This window comes from Boleophthalmus pectinirostris, unplaced genomic scaffold (genome assembly GCF_026225935.1).
Source record: "Boleophthalmus pectinirostris isolate CB_2022bp ecotype Guang Dong unplaced genomic scaffold, ASM2622593v1 HiC_scaffold_22, whole genome shotgun sequence".
NCBI classification, from domain to species: Eukaryota; Metazoa; Chordata; class Actinopteri; order Gobiiformes; family Gobiidae; genus Boleophthalmus; species Boleophthalmus pectinirostris.
The window spans coordinates 21,669,330-21,691,834 of record NW_026571190.1 but is presented as its reverse complement, the minus strand read 5'-3'; the positions used below and the strand labels follow the sequence as shown (position 1 = coordinate 21,691,834).

Sequence of the window (22,505 nt, the reverse complement as noted above, 5' to 3'; positions counted from 1 at the left end):
GGTTGGTACATATATGTTACAGAACAGAGGAAATCCAGTCATTGTGTTTTAATAGGAGTGACTGAATGCCTCACTACTTCACATCTGTTTTCCAGCTATGTGCAACAAGTTAAGTAGAGCGTTTATCAATTCGTTAAAGCTATCCAATTTTGTTTTTATGTCAGGGCCAATTAATCCAACCAAAGAACAATACCACATCAGTTTTTCCTTAATTAAAAAAGGATCAAAAGAGGGGAAAAAAAACACAGACGTTATAAAATTGACATAGCTAACTCGTTTGCCGCCGTATTCCAAATAAATCTTATGGCTTTCATTCACTTTGTATTAAAATGTTTCCCCTCTCTCCATAACTGCTGCTATCAGGCTCCTCGTTTTGGTCTTAAAATGCTTGTATTAGCCTGCTCTACACGATCCTCATGTTTTTATTTTGTTATTTTGTCCACAAATAAATTCCTCTTTCTGAGCTCCAGACTCGCCCCTATAACTGCTAGCCTCGGTGAGCTTCATTTGTATGGAGCCGGACGCTATGGGTGACCCCACACTCCCTTAGTCCATTCTTTTTTCAGTTATATGGGAAAAAATTGAAGTTTTAATGTGAATGATTATTGCCCATGTTAGGCTACTCCACTACACAGTAAAATTGTTAAATCGAGATGCATTGCAAACCTACCAAAAACATATATTAACTAATGCTTGTGCAGAAAAAATATGAATAATAAATATACTCTGTTGTAAATTAATTATTTTATCTAAGATGTAATAATTCAAAAGATGATTCCGAATTGCAAAAACTACTGTAATGATTTTCCTCACAAAAAAATAAAGAAACATATAAAGTGTATTTATAACTTGGGTCAACGCTGTGATGTTCTTGGGACATAAACATCAGTGAAGCTCCATTGTTTGTGTGAAACGTCTAGTAAAATGGAGCATGTGAGTCAGACAGAGCCTTGTTTCATGTGGGCATTGTTAATGGCCATTATATTGAGGAGTTTGTGGTTCAACTGATGTCTTTACGGCTGTTCCACCTGTGAGGGCAGTGGCAGCAGCAGCAGGGTGGTGGTGGTGGTGGTGGTGATTCAGGCTTTTTAACAGTGATCGGACCAGAGCCAGCAGACTGTGGAGAGGCTGCTTCTAATAGTGAGAGTGAAGCCTGTGGTGACAGGACGGGGAGAGGGGGAGAAGGGAGGGGGGTTTGAATGAGGTCCAGCGGGCCTACATCCAGTTTTGGCATCGAGAAGATTTGAATATGCAGCTGTAAACACAGGACACATGTTTTAAGTAATTTCAAGCCTACAAAAGAAAACAATACTCTGATTTTCTGAACATGGACATTCTTAGGCGGGATGTAACTGTATTGTGATATATTTGAAAATCAAAATTGTCACTATAATTTCAAGGAGAGTTATAAAAGCCTGTATATGCCTACATGTATTGTTTTGTTGCAGCATGCAAAGAAAGCAGAGGGAGATCACGATCATCAATACCTTAGAAAAAACATTGTATTGTTGTGGTCCCCAGCTTTTTGCAGAGTGAAGTTATTCTGGACTTGTTCCACAGTTGCCATTTGTTAGTATGACAGATTAAAGACTTAAAGGCATGTGCATGTCCAGACTTAAGTCACTTTCACATGGGGATGGACAGTCATCATAGCAGGTGAATGACAGACTAAACATATACATATTACATATCTATGAAATCACTGGACGTTTGTATTAACTACATCAATGAGGTACTTCTTTGAAGCCTCATGGACTCTGTTGTGAAACCCACCGGCATTTCAAGGATACAATTTTGGACAGCTTTCTCATCTGGTCATAAGTGATGGCAGAGAGAGAGAGAAAGGAAAGACGGAGAGACAGAGAGAGGCAGAGAGATAGAGAAAGAGAGACTGTTATCCTCTGTAAATACTCTGAAATTTTATCCAACATTTAACCTCCCTCATATTTTAATATAATTTTGACTGTTATTCACCATGGGAGACAGTGTTCTAAAAAAGGCTAATAAAGACATAAAGCAGGATATGAATGGATGCCAGATGGGAGAGGGCACAGCAAGGGCACAAAAATACACAAAACCTGTGAATTCCAATGACATACATTACAAAGTTGCACAGTGTAATAGAAGGGGCACGGACAGCAGTTACACACTCAAATGGACAGAAACAATGCGAGAATTCCCCCCAGACTTTCTCCTTGATACAGAGCCAACACATTCACAATCGAGGAAGTCCCTGTGACCCCTCCCCTCCTCACACTGTGACCCCCCCCCCTCTCTCTCCCCCTATGGGCCCGTCCTGAGAAAGTGGTAGGGCTCCTTCCTCAGTAGATTTAACAGAGGAGAGTGGAGCTGCGGGCTCAGTTGTAGCCGGGATAGTATCAGACACAGACACAGAGCTCTTCTCACAGTGACCTGACGACATGGATGTCAAACTGCTGCCGCTCGTGGCACTGCTGCTCCTGGCCACCCACACGCCGCTGACCACTGGTGAGTCAAAGAATTACTGATACTAATATTAGTTTAATAGTTAATTTTGTAAAACCTTCAGTAAAGTGTGAGTGAAAGGTTGCATGGTTTGGAACAATAAGTGCTTTTTGTAATTTATGATAAAAAAATAACATTAATATTTTTGTGTAAATTAGAAGTTACAAGTTTACAAAGTTAAAACATTTTTGCTTTGTTGCTTTTCTTATTCTTTGTAGACACAGTTTAACATTTTGAGCACTGTTTTCAAATGAACTGAAATCTCTAGTTATCTGAATATATTGTGGAAATTTACAAACAAGATTTGCTTTTCTATATGTATTAATTTATTGATTGGAATTAGAAAGTACTGTACTTTCCCATAAAATTTGGGTTTATCGGCATATAGAGATTTATCAATGTGTTCACTACACTGACTGCATATTGTAAAATGATTTAAATTTTACAATTTCATTACAAAATTGCTACAAAAACCAGCTATACTAATTCCAAAAAATGTAATTAAATTTGCTTGGTGGGTTCAAAGATCTTCACGTATAGAGTGGCATTGCCTCACGTGAGCCTCTTAAACCCTTTGTGTGTAATGTGCATGATTTTCTTGTATAAATCCAAATTAATCCAAATTAATCTTAAATCTCATGTTAAATCTCATGTTAAGCCTCTTGGCACTGCCCCACATTTCCACCTCTGCGTGTGTCAACTGCCCACACCACCTTATGCCTTATGCTAATCTTGTTATTTTGGTCCTGTGGAGTCCGGCATATTTAACATTTTTAATGTGTGTATTTGTTTTGGTTTAATGACTTTCTAATTAGAGATAAACAATGCTATCTGCTTTCCTGCCTTGGCATTGCTGCGTGTTATAATGATTTGCTTTTTTGCATGAGAATGAAGCTGTGAATAGGCCGGGATCATTAGTGTGATATAAGAGAGGATTTACCATTTGTGGAGGAAAGTCACAACAAAGATATGTTAAAGATTCTGGTGTGGCTGATGTGAGTTTGGAGGATGACCACGAACTAATCAATAATGTTCAGAGTACATAGACTGTAAATAGAAAATAGGAAGAGAAAATCAATTGTAGTAGTATTACTGCAGTAAAAGAGAATACGTGGGTTTCAGCTTCCACATTTCGAGGATTTTTTTTACATTCAGACGATAAAATTGTCTGTTTTAAATTATTAACTGCTCTGCCCACATATTTTTCTATCACTTTGATACCTATGGATAGAAGTAGAAACTAAATAATATCAGTAATCAGTAAGGGTTTTTTTATTATTCAATTTGCTACATTTGACTGACTACTTTTAAAAGCTGCTCTCTTTGATGTCCATTCACCCTGATATAAGGCAGAATGTGTAATTTCATCCTTTTACTTCATCTACAATCATCATCTGGCAATGGTATTTCAAAGAGTTGGAAACGCAGTCAATCTTTAAGCAATACTTTGCACCAATGTAACTATTCAGTTTGTGAATTAAAACACTTTAAGATGATTGTATACCTCAAACATCCATTGACCGTTATTACTTTACAATTAAACCTACATTTAATTATTGTACTTAAATGTGTTCAGTTATTTTGTGCATTGCATCTCACCATTGCTCTCTCTATTGTTATAACATGTGTTGTGAGTACGCATCCATAGAAACACTGCGATAATTTGCACCAAGTTGGTTGAGTAGTATTTGTTGAGTGGAGGTGAACAGGGTTGGGGCTGGAGTGCCTTTTACAAATCAGTCCAAAAATTGTAGATTGCTTGTGGAGGGCCCTCGTGTATGAGAGGGCAGTGAATGCCTCGTGAACGCAAAGAAAGAATAGGTCTAATCTCTTTTTAATGAGCGCCTTGTTGTTTGGACAGGAGCAAGTAAAGTCATAGGGTCCCAGGTTTTGTTAAAGCAGACTGAACACTTAAGTTTGTCCATTATCTGTTTTGTCCAAGTGATGCAGTATAAGATCATAGAAAAAATAAGTAGATTTATATTAAAAAACAAACAACATACAAATTGTGAAAATCATGTGAAAATGTGAAAATATAATATCGCTGCTAAAAAATTAGGTCCAACTAAGCCTGTCATAATAAAACCAATAAAACACATTGAAGTATCATATATTGCCATAGGAAAATCATAATTAACTACAATATTAAAACTATATGCCACTTACTCATTGTTTGAATTTTCACATCACACCTGACTAGATTTTACCCAGACCATTCAGTCCAAGTTTTGTTAACGTTGTATATTGTATTTTATGAATTTACCCACTCAGTCATTTACACTGGTCAATTAAAAACATTATTTAAGAATCAGCATATTTTTCTATAACATTTGTCCATAATATTGTGTGTGTTTTGTGTCTCTCCAGCGAAGCCCATCAGCCTGGTAGAGCGCTGCTGGTGCCGCTCCACTCTGAACACGGTCCCACAGAGGAGCATCAGAGAGCTCAAGTTTCTGCATACACCCAACTGCCCCTTTCAAGTCATGTGAGTCCTCTGCACACATCAACCTGTTACCACACACACACATACACACACACGATATAAAAGGGAAAAAAATGTGATAACAATTTGACAGTTTATCTGCTTAACAAAGGCTTTTATATCATTTGTACTCAACTGTTTCGAGCTATTCAAGTTATAGCTATAAATTCTGATTACCTTCCTCACATATTATCTTTTTCACTATTAGTTAATCCTCTCCAGAGCCTCCGCGGTTGGTGTTTAAGTTGCCCCAGGTTTTACTGATAGAAATTCATCACAATCTCTTGGCGTGAATCTGAGCAACTATCAAAGACAGAGTGCCTCAGACAGTTTGCATTTTTTGTCTCTTTAGTCATAATCTTTGCCTGCCTCCCCTCACAAATAAGATGAAGATCAGCAGCAGTGCATGCATAATTAGAAAGACAAAGAGGTACGTTATTGATCCCAAGGGAAATTCAAGTTTTGCTGAAGTTTTACACTGCACTTCTGTCACCTTTGTCTCAGTCAAAAGTCTCAGTGCAGTTTAACAGGAGGGTCAGCAGGGGCAGTTTGAGGACAAGAAGAGCCAAAAGTGTTTCTCCAGGGCAGTGTTCAGGGAGAGCCAGGTGAACATTTCATAACATCCAAATACCACAAATATTATCAGAAATTTGATATGGCTCATACATTTATTTCCTGGACACTGATAATAACCTTAATTACTATGTGCCTAACTTTATCCTAAACCCTAACCTCAACTCAGTACTTCACTTTAAATCACATTTTTGATCAAACAATAAAGCATTTACATCATAAGGACCAGATTCTTGGCCTCATACATGAGCCAGGTCCCCATTTTAGTCCCCACTGTGTAATAAATACTTATACGCCACACCCCATACCCAAATACCTGGCCGTACCTGAGCGTGGCGTCTTATTCACACCTCATGAACCAGAGTCCGCTCTGACAGAGAGTTATATTAGGGTCATATCGCTCTGATCCATCTGCAGATATGAGCAACAGTTTAGAGGGACTACGTGCAGTTTGAGGCATTGTACTGCAGTCTCATGCCCAATAACATGTTTTACTACTGGGAAAAAAATAAAATAAAATCTATCAGTGGTTTCCAAACAGGTTACACTTGAAAATGTGAGGAGTTCATTTGCAAAAACAGATAAGTGCCGTTTGAAAAAGTCATTGGAGGCTTGTAGTTGTAGTTCCTAGTGTAGTTATATATTTTATTACTGTCAAAATATTATTCCTTCTTGACAAAAAAAAACAGAAACGAATCTTTTGGCAATTTTCCAAAAAGCAGTCTGTTTTTGCTATATTGAACTCTTACTATGGCCATAGATAGAGAAATACATTTAATATGTTTAATTCATATTCACTTATACATTTTGCCGGTATATTATTTGACAAAACATAATATATGTCTGCTATATCCTTCCATTCTTTTGTGACATTCCAGAGAAAGTGTTAATGGCCGGAGTTGGGTTTGTGTCATGAAGGAAGCAATAACTATAGGTCAATGCGATTTTCTTTGTCTCACGAGTGACCCATTGTGCCTCATAGTCGCCTTGAGACTGTACTGTACTGAGAGAAAACCTCAGAGTATTACGTGCAAGTACATATCTGTTTTGTACATTTTTATTTTAAGTTGTAGTGCATTTTAGTTTCACCACAGTACTGATGTTTCATTGATTAGATGGTATTCTTATGAGAAGTATCTAAAAGAAAAATTCACAAATGTTGAACCTGATCATTTCTATTAGTGACTAAACTCTAACTTGCTGTGTAACCATAAAAATCTGCATTTTAACAACATTAAATTTAGTTGCCCCCATATGTATTAAACATTACAGGCCTATAAAATGGTGTGATTTCATGTGAAAGCCAGCAATTACGTCATAATTGTAACTTTACTACATTTCAGAAAACATATTAAGGTATTGCCCATTCATTTCACAAAAAGGCCTCTTGGTGCTATCACTCAACTTTCCACAAATCCAGCCAGGCTTGGGACTGGCACAGTTGTGTTGACATTTTATACATTCATATGATTATTTTCTACCAAGCCACTATACTTTTAATACATCTTTACATGTTGCTATGTTTGTTTCTACAGTATGTAGCTGCTGCTGAGCTGTGAATTTCATTGGGGATCAATAAATCATGTATTTGTCTGTTTAACTATACATTGCAAAATTCATTGTCCAGAGTCCTGTCACGAACACAAATTTTGAAGCATGATATCTTGCTACAGAGAAATACTAAAATAAAAGATAATACTGAAACCACTTTATGCTACTTACACAAAGGAGAATAATTCTAGTAAACCAGTTTTTAGACAAAGTACATACAGTATCATTAAAAGGCCTGAGCTGCAACAAATAAATAGCAGAATGAACTTCTTTATTCCACCTCTACAACTCAGTTATTATTGTATTGCATAAAAATGCCAAAAATCTCCTATAATCGCACAACATTAGGGTGAAGATATGAGAAATTGAAAAAAAAAAAGTTGTGGTTAATGGTAAAAAAAAAAAAAAAGACAATTGAGTCATCCATGGCCACACCTATCCACAGGAGGCAAATCTTTATATCTCTTTTCAGAACAGATGAAAGACAGGCCCGTAACACTACCCCTGCTCTCCCCCACCCCCGTTCTCCCCGACCTCGTCCCATCACATTCGGCCATCCCAGTATGTAGTTGGTCTTAACTCACTGTCAAGTAATTACTACCTGCTGCTAGTGGAACCCCAGTGCCCAAATTCCAGCCAAGTCAATTAGGACAAAGGGGGGTCTGTGTCAGCTGGTCCAGACCCCTCTCCCAGACAGGCCAAACAGGCAGACACATCAAAACACAAAACAGGAGGAGATGAGCAGGGCCACCCCTAATAAAACAAAAGCAGGAAGGAGGGAGGCAAAGGTAAACACTGTTACAGAGATGTGGGACTGCAGGGTTGATGTCTGGTCTGTGTGGCTAAAACTTACAGGTTAAGGCCTGAAAGCAGAAAGTATTAGAAATGTAAATACATGCTGTGATATGTAGCTTATATGAGGTGTGTGTTAAAGGAATATTAGGATTTGAGAAGAATTGATTGACTCTAAAAGCAAACAAAACCAGTTAGTTCTAACAAATCATGAAATACACCAAAATGACAAAAGATGTTGACTAAGATTAGATTAGATTAGATCAAAAGGCAATTTTGATTATATATGAAAAAAATCATATTAATTGCAGAATTACACTATTACAGTAATCAAATTAGGTAGTTGAAAAAATCTGAAAAAGCTATCGTCACTCAGTGAACAAAAGCCACGACTAGGAATTAGTTTTGTTGAAATGGTTCAGCATAAAGCAATGAAAAGTAATAGTACAATATAGAACTAAAATAAGCACATGCATAAAATAAGATTTTTGAATAAAAATAGACTAAATAGAATATACTGTAAATACACAAATACATACAGTAGGGACACCAAGATTAATCATTTCCATTAAAAAGTTTCAATTAAGATAGACAAATTTCATAGATTCATAAGAGAAAATATTTGGACACAGATAAATAAGTAGTGAAGTAGTAGTAGTAGTAGTCTAGCTTGGTGTCAGATAAGGCATAATTATATAAATGTATATGTACAAGCAAAAATAAAAAATATAGAAAGATAGTAAAATCCCTCCCATTCATTCCATCATTGAGCAGAGAAGTGGCGAAAGGGTCTGTCTATATTCACAAACATGCTACTGTTACATTAAACTTTGTAATTCGAACCATATTACAGACATCATAAAGCCGTGTAGGGAGCAGGGGATGTTTTGATGGTTTGAGGAGGACAGATAGACCGGAGGTGCCAGGCCTCGCACTCACTCACACCCGGGACCTTTTGCCACCGAGGCGTCAGATCCACATGTTTTTGAAATGTGTCGTCAGATCCTCCAAACCCCGCTGGCCTCCCACTCAACTCCTCATCTGAACGTCATTCTGATAACACACAAGTCAGCTCATAAATATTTAGCTCAAAACCTCACTCAGTACGGCTCCTATGAGGCGCTGCGTGAGACAAGGCCTCTGTGTTCTGGAAGAAGGCCGCTCAGGCAGTTAAACAAAGCATAGATGGGAACATTTCAAGACAGTTTTGGAGACAATTGACAATCCAGTGAATAGTAAGTAGTTAGTTGAAGCCTAATATTAGTAGTGATAGTTTTAGTGATGGCACTGTATATAACGGTAATGGTGCTGCTCTTAGCTGGAGTACATATGAAGAGCTCAATTGCAAAAACAAACTGGCAAAAGAAAGTATTTTTCAATTTTTTACAATTTTCAACAAATATTATCAATGAAAATAACATACAGCAGCTTTTATCAAGGAGAGATGGAATAGTACTTAGATTGCTATAAAATAAGTTAAGATTTTGGCTAGCATTTCTATACAAAGAGTAAACCTCCGATCACTTTTAAAAAACAGAACTTATCTGGGGTTTTTTTTTGCAAATTAACTCTTCATATATCACTTTAAATTCCCTTTTTTTGAAGCCTTTAGAGGCAACTGCTGTGGGGATTTTGGGCTCTGCAAAAATAAACAGAATTTATTTGGCTTAGGTTGTCTTTCTCACACACAGTCACACACACTTTTAAATTTATCCAGGCTTTGAACTGGCATAAAGTTGATAGTTGTAAGCTTTTGTGGTGGCTGATGAACAAAAAGACCCAATTTATTCTGAATTTCTTCCATTGTTTTGGTTTTGTGGTTAAACATTTTGTCTGATCCGCAGCTAAGCTTTTGGTTTTCTTGCAAAATCATGATCAAAGATGTTGGCCAAGTTGTTATTGGACAGCTTTATAAGGAACTGTCCTTGAGTCTGAAAACAGCCAGCTGGGACTCACCACCAACAGCCCTATGACATACAGTTAAACTCTCTAATCCCTGGATTAAGTTTTGACATATAGTAGGATATGCCTCGTTTAACCAAGGCGTTGTTGAGATTTTGAAAACTAAATTAAATGTTTATGGGTCTAGTTCACGCAATATAGTGACAGCTTTAAAGTGATGATCCTTGGACTTAGTTTTAGATGTGCTGTAGGAGTTCAGTCCATGTTTTTCATTTTTGTTGAAGTTATCTTGGGGTAAAGTGTTTTATCACCCAATGCATGTGTAATGTGTAAATTTAGATAAGATTTAGCAAATAGAGTTAAGCACTTCGTGAAATTATTAAATATTTGCTAAGTTGCTCCAGTTACCTTAAGTGTCCTTTTACCATTTGGATATTCACCTTCATGGTTTCTTCCTCTACAGAGCCAAGCTTAAGAACAACAGGGAAGTGTGCATCAACCCGGAGACCAAGTGGCTTCAGCAGTACTTAAAGAATGCCATTAACAAGTAAGAAAGTACACACTCGCACCTCACACTGTTCAGGCATAAATCTAGTGCTTTAGTCGACCCGAGTGCCACTTAAGAAAACATAAACCTCAGGAGCTGCCAGTTTCTCTTTGAAATGTACACAATGAGTGAAGGATTATCTGTGAGATTATTAGCACAAGGCTAAATCTACAGGCTGTCAGCGCAGTCTACACGAACGGACCATTTGTAATGTAGCATGCACAAGTTGAATGTGAGAAATGTCAACTTGAGAGCTGTATTTTTTCCAGAAATTAGTCAGAAATTATAAAGTGAATGAAAGAAAAAAGTACAGCAATTAATAGAATGTTTTAGTCAAATGTCAATGCTCTACTTGCCTCTTTTTAATCAAGAGATCAAGAGCCATCCCTGTGCCAGTAAAAACACTTGTTTTAGAAAGTAAAACAAGGTGGGGAAAAAAAATCTACTAATGCTGTTAAATTGCATGATTAAAACTCTTATCTTATTTGTGTTTGGAAATGATAACCCTAAAAACATTTGTGGGTGTTTTTGGAAAGAAAAAAAATCAAACACAGTTAAAATGAACTCATTTGATCAGTACTAGGAAGAATATTGTGATATATTTTTGCCATATCACACAGCCTTTTTGCGTATTTGTTTAATCAGATTGTTCAGACTTGGTTTGGAAATACTTTGTTGAGAGATTATAAAGATATTAAAGTCACTTTTTGAAAATTGGTATAACCACTGTGAATGTGAAACATCAGAATTTGTGGCGCCATCAAAAGCCTTAATATGTCCAAAGAGTCATATTCAGCACCAGAACAAAAACATTTTTGGCATATTAGCAGTATAGAACATGTTCACAGTAAACTGCTCCAACTTTAACAAGCAGCGCAGTTAAAAATGGTGCAGGCCTCGTAAAATAATGTGAGTATAATTTGCCTGGAGGTGATTATGGCCCCACGGCACGTCTGTTATTCACTACATCATAAACACTCGAGGTGGTACATTAGAACTGAAACAAATCAGAGCATTTACATGCTTCATTGTTGAGTTTTTTGGTTCATTTTTTAAATATATTTGACAGAATATGTCAACCTTGCCAAACACCCAAATCACTTTACAGCTCATTATTCATTCACTGGTAAATGACTATAGCCACAGCTGCCATGGGGCAGGCAAATGGAACCAAGGTTGCTAACCTGCATCAGCCTCTGTGGGAACCACCAATTACTTGTTCACCACATTCATATACTGTACTGGGACAGATGGGTAAAGTGTCTTGCTTAAGGAATGCACTAGTTCAAAGCAGCAGTGACCCTTGTCATATCTTTCACATAATTATTTTGGAACAAAGTCATCCCACCAGTATTTACAATGATGACTTCAATAATGTACTCCTTAATCCAGTGGTGAACTTGATCTGACGTGCGGTAGAAAATACTGTTGGACATGAGAATTAGCCATATTGAAATATGGGTGTGAAAATGAATAGTTGGGCTTTTATTCCCCACAGTTCAACTCAAAATTGCAGTAATTATGGAAGAAACAATCAAATCTTTCTATTTCAGAGTGAAGAAGTCCAGAAGACGCAACAACAAGAAGCTGTAACTTCTGACAGCCTAGTGCGTCGGCCATGGTTACTCCAGGGTGAACCCTATATACCTCCTCCTCCTTATCACTGCTATGGATGTATTTAAACATGCTGTATGCACCACCACCTCTCTGCTGGACTGCCTTCAAAACAGCACTTCAACATCAAACTCCACCACCCACAGTCTTAACTCAAGTCTAACTGTGAACCATGAAGAGACCTAAAAATGCTATGTACAGCTACAAAAGCATGGGGTGTGACTGTTAGCATCTGAACATGCGACATGATGAATGGTTATGCCATTAAATGTATAGTTGATTTTTTTTCTGCCATTTCTGTGTATTTTGATGGAAGTCTAGTTGAAAACAGTTTAGGTTACTGTTTTTTGTAGGTTTTTTGTTTTGTTTTTGTTTTTCCAGGCTAGGGACCAATTCAAAGAGTGTAACGCCTAATATTGTTTTCATACTAAAAGACATGCACCACTAGAGGCATGACTGCCCAGTGGAGCTCAGCAGTGACCCCACTCCCCCACCCCATGGTTCCAGAACTAAATTTCCCATTCATTTTTTCTCATATACTTTCCAGGAAAAAAAAAAAAAGACCACAAGTAAAATATAATAATTTTCATAAATGTATTTAAAATATGTTTCTGAAATGAAACATTTCACAGAATTTTGCATTTTAAACTGCCTTTTTGGACTTAAAACAACCACATTACAGATATTAGTACTATACAGCTGCTTAATCTCTGTGATGTTTTTGAACTATTAATATTTGAATTTTATGAAATGTCTGTGGAAAAAGTGGCAGGAAATTTACCTCCAGAATCGGAGCGAGCTGTCACTGTTGAGCTCCATGATAAAACAATCTGAGATTTAAAAATGCTAAATACTTAACTTGGCGTCCAAACAAAAATATTCTGACCATAATGTGATAAAAGTATTTACCAGTAGTGACCAGCAGCATATCAGGTTATTCCACTACTCTTATGTTTATTTTATACTGTTCATGAATACGTTTCTAGGGACATTTTGCATGTTTAATACCAATCACAGCTACTTTGTATCTTATCTACTCTATTTCTTATCCACCTTCATTATACAACAACCCAGCTTTCTAGTATCAGATGACCATAGACAATATCAGGGAGACATACTACTACATGTCATATACTTGCTGCATACAAAGAGAGATAGCATGGTAATACTAAGCACTGAACTAGTGGTGCTAAAAATATGCAGTTTATGTACTCAATATGAAGAGGGATTCATTATGTTGTACTTCACTTTTGCTTGATAACTATAACGGTCACAGTTTTAGAGTTGTGATCTTGATTGTGAATTTGTTTGATGAGGTGGAAATCGCAGTTGTTACGCCACATGTATTTGGAAAAGAGAGACTAAATATTTATTCAGTGAAAACCATTAGTCTGTAGTACTGCGCCAATTCTAACATTATGACAACCTGTCTTTTATTGATGGACATTGTTATAGCTGATTGGTCATACCATTAGTATTGATTATGTTTATATAATTTAGGGAATTGACGTCTTTATCAGTACAGTTAAATGCAGTATTTTCGTTCCAACACCGGTCCTTGGTAGGAATGTAAAGCTATAGATTCGTAACAGCTGCATGATGGAGGTGACAAAGGGACTATAGTGATGGCGGTGAGATTGGAGTCTGTTTTTATTTTATTATATATATATATTTGAGCCACTTTATTACGAGATGTTTCTTTGATATGTAATTGTTTATTTTTATATTGTGAATACTCTTACTAAATGCTTTCTAATGCAATGTACAGTAGATGATAGCAACTAAATGAAGGTTATAACTACGAGGAAGAGCTGATAAATTTGGTCAATATTCAAAGATCATCCTCTTCTGAAAGAGCTACTAACTGTATTATGAGGTGATCAGTCCACATCTTATTGACTATGAAAAGTCTCTAACTAAATGAATGGTTAATATCGAGAATTAAATTAGACAACATAAGTTATACAAAATCATTTCCATCATTATCATTTGTGTGTAGAAATAATAAAAGTCCTAAATGTAATTTTACAAAAACAAAACCTAAACATATTTATCAGTTTCAGAGCACTGAAACATTGGGACTGTTGGTTCAAAATACTCATTCATATTAAAAATAATATCAAAAGTCCTCAAAACTGGGTCTGCAACAAGAAGAAAACCCATGAATATATTGCAAGAACATGCAATTTATTGATCATTTTTCAAATATAGAGACTTGAAATCACAATATTTTGATACATTTTTCAAATGAACAAAATCAGGAAAATATGTTTCCGGACCATTAGCCACACAAGACATTTTGATTGTATATTACTACAAGTCATAGCATTCTTTTGAGTCATTGCATTATTATTATCTGTGGTTATGATATACTTTATTATAAGCAACACGAGGAATAAAATGTTTTCAGTCACCCCTTCGTCCTTACATTTGACGTGCATTTTTATAGTCTCCACTCACTCACGCTGATGTATGTGCGGTCAAAGGTCCACAATTCAACCTTTGAGATGAATCCAACATATGCTTTCAATTGGGACACTGCCGCACCCAGCAGGCTTTTCTTTTCACATCCACTGAAACTGTGCCTCAACTAAATACTTCTGCATCTCTGTTACCGTGAACTTGGCATGGAAGTCCCACCGGCTGTGGTCTTTCTTATCTGCGCTGTTACAGTTATTTATGTAATCGGTCACGGCTAACTATTTTGTTTTTATATAAAGATTGTCAAACTGTCTAACCTCACCTGGTCATGTAAAAAGCTCTACCAAACCCTGTTGCCAACATGAATGTAGTTTGTTTAAAGGGCCCATATTACACTGTTTTCTAATCTACATTTCCTCATCAAAAAACATACCTAAAGTTATGTTTTGTTTCATTCACAATCACATAAGTTTAACACACAAACCCTGCATATTTAACATGAGTTCTTCTCTCAAACAGAAAATACTCTGTTCCACCTTGTGATGTCAGGTGGTAACATAGGAAGTGTTCCACTGTGTTTACATCTTCATTAGAATAATTTTGATTTCAGCCCTAGAATGGCCAGTCTCTACTGAACTAAAGGTAAAATACAGCTATTAACTTGAAAACTATCACTACATGACATCACAAGGTGTAACAAAGCATTTTGAGCTTTGGAGATAGGTAGACAGGCTACTAATGAAGGATCACTCAAACATGTGTTAATGAAACAAAACACATCCAGGTATGTTTTTGAGGAGGTATCAGTATTCTAACATGGCTAAAAGCTCACAAGAGTCAATTCTGTGTAATATAGAACCTTTAATGTATCGAAATTGCTATAACTAAATGGGCCAATGAATCACTACTAACACTATAAGTTTCTTGTGAGGCAGCTTCTGAAACAAGTATATATGTAAAATGTATTAGCCCTTTTGTAAACCAAAGTCAGTATTTTGGAAACAATACTCTTTTTAATAAAGTTGAATGCTATCCAATTGTGACGTGGCTCCTCTTTTGTTTTGTAAGATAAAGAATAATAGTTATGTTTTAGTTATCCAGATGATACAAAGGTTAAAACATAATATAAATATCTTTTGAATGGGGAAAAGTTCTCAAAATGTTGAACATAATATGAATTAACCCATATCTTTAAAAGGGCAGTACATTTCAATAAAATAACTCAAAATATCTTATTCATGAATACAAAAAAATCAAAGTTACACATTGTTCAGTGGTGGTTAGGTCACACACTGCGTATCTGATATCAGAAAGCCCTTAATAAAATAAAGCTCTGAACTACAACAAATGGAGCCACAGCTGAGATAGATCAGTGCGGTTCAGTTGGGTTAAATAGAGACTGAGTTAGGTTATCTGAGTTGAGGTTAATAAAAGGCGGCTGTATATGTGGGATAAAGAGCTTTACAAACCCAAATCAGGACTCCCCAGAGACTTATTTTAACAGGTCCACAGGAGTTAAATGTACAATGTATTCCACTATTAGGAAAACCAGCTCTTGTATCATGAATAATTTAGTGTCACTTGTCATTTTCCACTAAATAATTTCCAGACAAGACCACCAGTGAAAACATGCTGTGGTCCAGGGCTTTGTAATCGTGTGCTGAAAACACATAATGAACTATTAAGGAGCTATACTTAAAGGAGCATTAGTTACTCTTCTGAGGGATACGTCACCTACTTGTTTGTTGTTCCACACTATGGTATTTCAATGATCTTATCTTGCATTTATTCAATTACTGTTATTTTTTGTGCTACAGAATACACTTACAATTGTAAACATGCACAGTCTTATAGTAGGCAGAGTCACTTCTCCATAGATCTAACCTGTAATTTAGCCAGATAGTGTCACTTGCTTAACGTTAATGCCATAATGTGGAAAATTCAATCAACATCTCTACAAAATAAAGAGCTTTGATTTATTATACTTCGAGTCTCTAGGTGCGTGAGTCAGATGTACGACCGGACATCTTAGGGATAGGCTGTCTATATATGTAAAATATTCTGACGTGACACATATGCGATACATTGCACAGAGCTAATTGGCAGCATCTTGATTTGCTCTAGTGTTTGCTCAGCTCCATAGAGAACATGCACAACTGTAAAACTGTCTGCTCTAATAATTCTGAACCTTGGAGATGGGATTCATTTCATGGTACAAACCTGCACTCTGACCCATCTGTGGATAGGTCCAAGAACATGAGACCGGCTCTGGACCGGGACCAGGGGTTTACATGGGTCATGGAAACTTGTTTGGGCCTTTTGAGCGCATTCAGAAATGATTAAGGGATTTCTGCTGGTGCTTACTCAGCTGAGGCGGTGATTGAGCTAAAGTTGACAACTGGACTGAACCCATTTAAATGTGAGTTTTGTGACATGAAGCTCTGATCCCGTTCAGGGCTTTGGCAAACAAGAACAATTCTCTACAGATTGATAAATATTATGAAGCGAATAAAATAAATGTGCAGTGGGTTGATCCAAACTTGAATCTGACAAGACTGAGAAGGAAATGTTCATACAAGTTGTGTCAGTTGATGTCAATAAAGGTCATTGCTGCACATTAAAGCAACATTAAAGCAAAGTTTTAATGCTTTTTAATGCACCTTTTCACTAGAGGCCAATTGTAAATCATATTAGATATTACTGGAGAGTCTGTAGTTATGGGTTTTGAAAAGAAAGCACACTTAATTTTGGGACAGTATTCAAAATTAGATACACACCTGTCTGAATAACAAAAAAAACATACCAACATTCTTGAGGTGGAAGCACTCAAAAAAAGCAGTGCCAACAAAGTCAAAATTACTGAAATTACTTATAATGCTCATAAGAAATAAGCAGTATTAAGGTGATTGCATAGAGGATTGACAAAGTAACACCTTTTTTGCTGGTGATGCCATCAGTAATTTGCCACAAGCCTCTAAACGTACTGACAACCCAGGACCATCAACTCTGACGACTTAAAGCAGACCACATGAGCCAGTTGGACTACAAATTGCCCGCTGGTGCAGAGAGTTATTGGTAATCCTCTGTGATTTCAGGTCCTTTACTGTACAATTGAGAACGGGTTGATATTAGGCCTCAGTACAGTATAGTAATAGGAAACATGTTACAGCAACATGAGCACACTGTGTGGTGTGTGTCAGTCACACGACTGAAGGATGTCCGACGCTGCCCATGCTTATTTAGACAGAGCTCCAAGAGTTACTAGAATAATCCAAACTACTTGCTTTTACAGAAATCCAGTAGTTTTAATGGACACAGGTCATTTAAAGGTAGAGCAAATTAATTATTTCTTAGCCCATTGCAAATTATTCTGAGAGCTCATTCATGTATTCTACTAATATCCATTAATAATCAGTGTTTTGCGTAACCAAGCAAAAAGTTTTGGCTGAATTTCTGGGAACATCCACTTGGTGTAGTGGTTGCTTTATTGAAGCAAATCAAAATTTGTTTTGAATTGATTTTATGGTGAAAGTTAGACTATAAACTTCTTCGCTTACTTTACAATCTGTGTTTTTACTGCTAATTTCCATGCTACGGCCGAATGCCCTCATCAGTCACGTGTGTTTGAGTGGGTCCCTCTGGCAGAGCACTGACCCCTGGGTGCCCCATGGCCCCCTGCAGAGGTCCTGTACAAATACCACCAGAGAATGGCCATTACAGATGTGTGTTCATCTAAATGCAAATGTGGCACTGATTATGGCCAGAGACTAATAAAGATGGATGAACCACATATCCCATAATGCATCTCTTTCAGTATGGTTTGAGGCTGTGAACATTCATCATAGGGAGTCTAAAGAGACCAAATGTAAACAAAGATGTACATTATTCATAATAATGCAAAATAATAAAACAAGTCAAATGTTGTGTAATGATTTCTAAATCAAATGACAAAACTTTGAATGCCTCTTGTGTTGCCTTGCCACTTTATCAGACATAAAAACAGATCTTGGAAAGTTGAAATAGCTTTTAATGAAATATGAAATAGTAGAACACACATTTTACTTATTTTAGTGTCACATTTCTCTCCAAATTTGGGTAGCAGATACATAATCAGTATTGTGATGGAGGAATGACAGAGGGGGAATGCAGAGGGCACATGTGGAGGCCATCATTCATGGCTCATTACAGCAAACGTCACACACAAAGACTGGCTCTGATCCACATGTACTCAGGCCAATCTGAAAACACCGCTGCTGCCCCACTACCAGGCATGCTCCACTAATATAGTTTACAATCATACATGCATAACTACAACACTACTGGAGAACACTATCAAGCTGTGTTTTCATTTAGACTGGGAAAATATTACTAAATGGAAATCCATCGTGGAGTGGCGTCAATTTTAAGCTACTTATTTACTGTTCATTTAGTTATCATAACAAGCAAACCACTCGAAATCAAAGAAATCAGTCTGGCAAATTCCACTAAATTAAGTGTAGTGAATGTAGAGTGTTGTGTTAGCAGAGCATCTAGTTCACATATTTGACATTCCAAGAAAAAAACATTTATTTTAACATCTTACCATTAAAACTATCGGAAGAATTTTATGCTTATGCTAGGAGCAGAGTTCATACAAATCCACATTTTCCAAAGCACATAATAATTCACTTTCTCTGTGGACAACCTTAGTTACAGACACTGCTTTTGCTCAAAGGTTTGATTGTTTAGTCTTATTGCAAGTGGCTTTGATGTGTTGTGTTGGGCCTATATGCGACATGTACAGTGTGTAGGGGACCCTCCCCAGACTTGGGATCTTGTCTTTCTCAAGGAAGCTCTCCATCACAGTACCGAATAAACAATGTCTACACTTTTTGTAGTATATTGTTTTACACTGCCTTTTACATGTGGTCTTTTTGTTTATATTTAGTGTAATAGATGCATTCAAAAATTACATGCATGCTTTTATATGAGTTCGTGGAGCTCAGCCAATATAGTCACACTTTTATGTAGCGCTTTCCCACCTTCAAGGCACTCAAGGCTCTTTACATTAAGGAACCACTCACTCATTCACACACATTTATACACCAATGTACACAGACACTAGTGTCTTGCCCAACAGCAAAACAACAGCATTCATCTGTTTGAGCTGGAATTGCACCACCAACCTGTGGCTCAGTGGATTTATATGGACCCTGAGTCTGAAATAAAGAGCTGATGATGATGATGATGATGATGCAGTTTGCATGCTTGTGACCCTTGTGGCTGAATTGAAATAAGTGTTTAAGTAATTTCCAAACGCACCTTATTGTGTGGTCTATGCAGATGTGACTCCAAGATAAATAGTGATAATGTTACCAAATGTGTCAGTTCAGCTTAAAAACAAAAAGGAACAACATCAGGCTGCTTCCCCATAGCTCTTTTTATAGAGTTTTAGCTTATTGTAAAAAACACTATTCCCAAAACATGGAGCACATTGTGTAATTGGACGGGACATTTCCTGGACTGACCCACAAAGGGTTAGGGTATAGTCATATACAAGGTGTGAATAAGTGATATGTTTCTGTTTAACTTTAGAAATGGGTTAAAAATGTGTTTCAGAAGGCCAACATTGTAGTGAGATTTTCAGAGTGTTGCATGATTGACTGGATGTAAACACATAGATCTACTTTGGATATAACATGCAGGTGACATGCAGGTCATTTATCATGTTAAATTACATGTTCACTGCTTGAGAATGAAATGAAAGACCCTTTACTAAAACATGAATCTTGCTCTGGAAACATTTATATTGGTTATACTTTGGCCAATCCCTAGAGTCAAAGGTTCTAGTATCCCAAGTGATTTACATTTTGAGTTTTTAGGCCTTCACAACCTAGTGCCTCCGCTCAATTTCATAGCTCTCCAGCGACTAGGTCAGGAATCGGAATACACTAGATGGTTCGCAAAAAACCCCGGAAGTGCGAGTTCGGGCACCAGCCAATCAGCAAAGAGCCGTACATTCTGTGTTGGCAACAATTCCCGAGATCGAGGATTTAAAGTCGAAACAAAGAGAATGTTCAGTGAATTTTATCAAGGGGAAAAACATTATTGCCCTTCTTCCTACGGGATTTGGGAAAAGCTTAAGCCCCATTAACGGTGCATTACATACGTCACAACCAAATAGTAACGATTGGTTAAATAAAACATTTACCTGCCTACCGTCGAGCGAATGAATTCTAATAGAGCCCGACCGATATGGATTTTGTTGTGGCCGATATGAAACCGATATAATGGGAGTAGGAGCTGCCGATAGCCGATATAGTCACCGATATATTTAGTGATGTAAAAATTCACTGTAAATCTTGAATTGATTAAAAAACTTAGGTTTGGCTCTAGTGGATTCTAAATTGGGTTTATTTAGGCAACATTTATTGTTATTTTGACTCTTTACATCATATTTACATACAGTAGATTGGCCTAATAGCATTTTTGCATCACATTCTAGCTACTAGTGATGGGTATTCCAGTTTTGTTTTTTTTGGAGAACCAGCTCTTTTGGCTTGGCTCACTAAAGCAGCTGGCTCTTTCGGCTCCCAAGCGACTCTTGAGATTGTTTTGTTGCAAGCAGGACTAAACCAAAACTGAACCAGGACTGAAAAAGGACTAAACCAGGACCAAAACAGATTTAAACCATGTGTAAAACAGGACTAAACCAGAACTGAACCAGGACTGAGTGTCGGGACTCGGTTTCTATCTCTCTCCTGCACTCGAACCCAAGATTAGTCCTGGTTTATTCGTTTTATGCTGAACTGCAGCCAAATATGCACTTTTTTTTATCCTATGCACACGCAGATTTCTGAAAGTTTAGTTTTTAGCCGCTGCTGCTGTCAAACTACAGGTCTACATGCGGCATGAAGAGAAAAAGTGAGAAAAAGAGAAAACACGGCTCCCAATAAGAAGCAGGCTCCTGCTGTTCGCTCTAAGAGCCGCTTCGATCGCGACCGACCCATAACTCCTAGTTAGTAACTATCGCTATTAGCCTTTAGCCGTAAATGCTGCGCACCGCGGTAGTTAATTATATGCATAAATGTGGATCATTCACACGTATATTCACAGCTCATTTACATATCAATGCAGGTCCAGTAACAAATGTACGGACAATATAGTCACTTTACAATAGACCAATTGAAAACTAACCGCTAACAACACCTAAACTAGCTTCAAAGTCGATGTATTTCCAACACTCACCGCTCACACAGGCTCCTCCTCACATCACAAGTCTGCACTAATAAATGTCCTTTTAATCCAGACTCAAACCGATTGTCCGAAAAAGAATATAATCTCAGTGTTGCGCACCGCTGCGGGTGTAAACAAACACACGCGAGTGAAGTGACGTCACTCTGGTGGTGTGTTCAGGGACAGTACGACACACACACACAGACAAATTACATCGCAGATAAATACTGATGCGGAGCCACATATTATGACATTTATCTGTCTGTAAATTGGATTAAATGAACATAATGTAGAGAGTCTAAGCTTTATAACGAGATATAACATGCCCACGTGAAATATCGGCCCATATCAGCAAGCATATCGGCCGATAGCCGATATGTCTCCAGGTGCCCATATTGGCCGATAATATCGGCCAGCCGATATATCGGTCGGGCTCTAAATTCTAACGCTACAAGGTCAGACGGTTTCTATGAAGTGAAACTGTCTGATGAATCAGGCTATTCACAACCCTCCCCTTATCCAAAACTGTGACATGCAGTTAAGGGAGATTCAATTGCTTGATCAGTATTTTTGGTCTTATTAACAAAAATGTCAACAGCCAATCCTCTGTTTGCAAAAATGATACTGAATAAAAAATGTGATGAATACATTTTAGGCATAAAAAAGTGATAAGATAATATGATTGGTTATATTACCCAACCCTCCTTGCATTGAAAATATATCAAGCTCCTGTTGTTTAGTTTGGCTTCCAAGAGGGAGGGCAGAGTCTCCTGGCACATATCTCTGCATAGTTCTATATACTCTCACAATATTGACATTAAAGTAGGGACACCTCCTTACAAGGCCTCCATGTAATTTGGCTATAAATACTGATGGATTTTATCTTGTTCTCAGGCCTTAACCTCATGTCAGAAGCAGAAAATG

At 37.2% G+C, this 22,505-nt stretch overlaps 1 protein-coding gene across 1 annotated transcript; it reads left to right on the top strand.

Annotated features, from left to right (window-relative positions):
• Positions 1-2,352: 2,352 nt before the first annotated feature.
• Positions 2,353-12,501, top strand: cxcl12b (chemokine (C-X-C motif) ligand 12b (stromal cell-derived factor 1)). Its single transcript, XM_020931447.2, has 4 exons — positions 2,353-2,487; positions 4,852-4,969; positions 10,248-10,331; positions 11,885-12,501. Exons 1-4 carry the CDS (start codon positions 2,421-2,423, stop codon positions 11,922-11,924), a joined length of 309 nt encoding a protein of 102 aa, XP_020787106.1. The 5' UTR covers positions 2,353-2,420; the 3' UTR covers positions 11,925-12,501.
• The last annotated feature ends 10,004 nt before the right edge of the window (positions 12,502-22,505 follow it).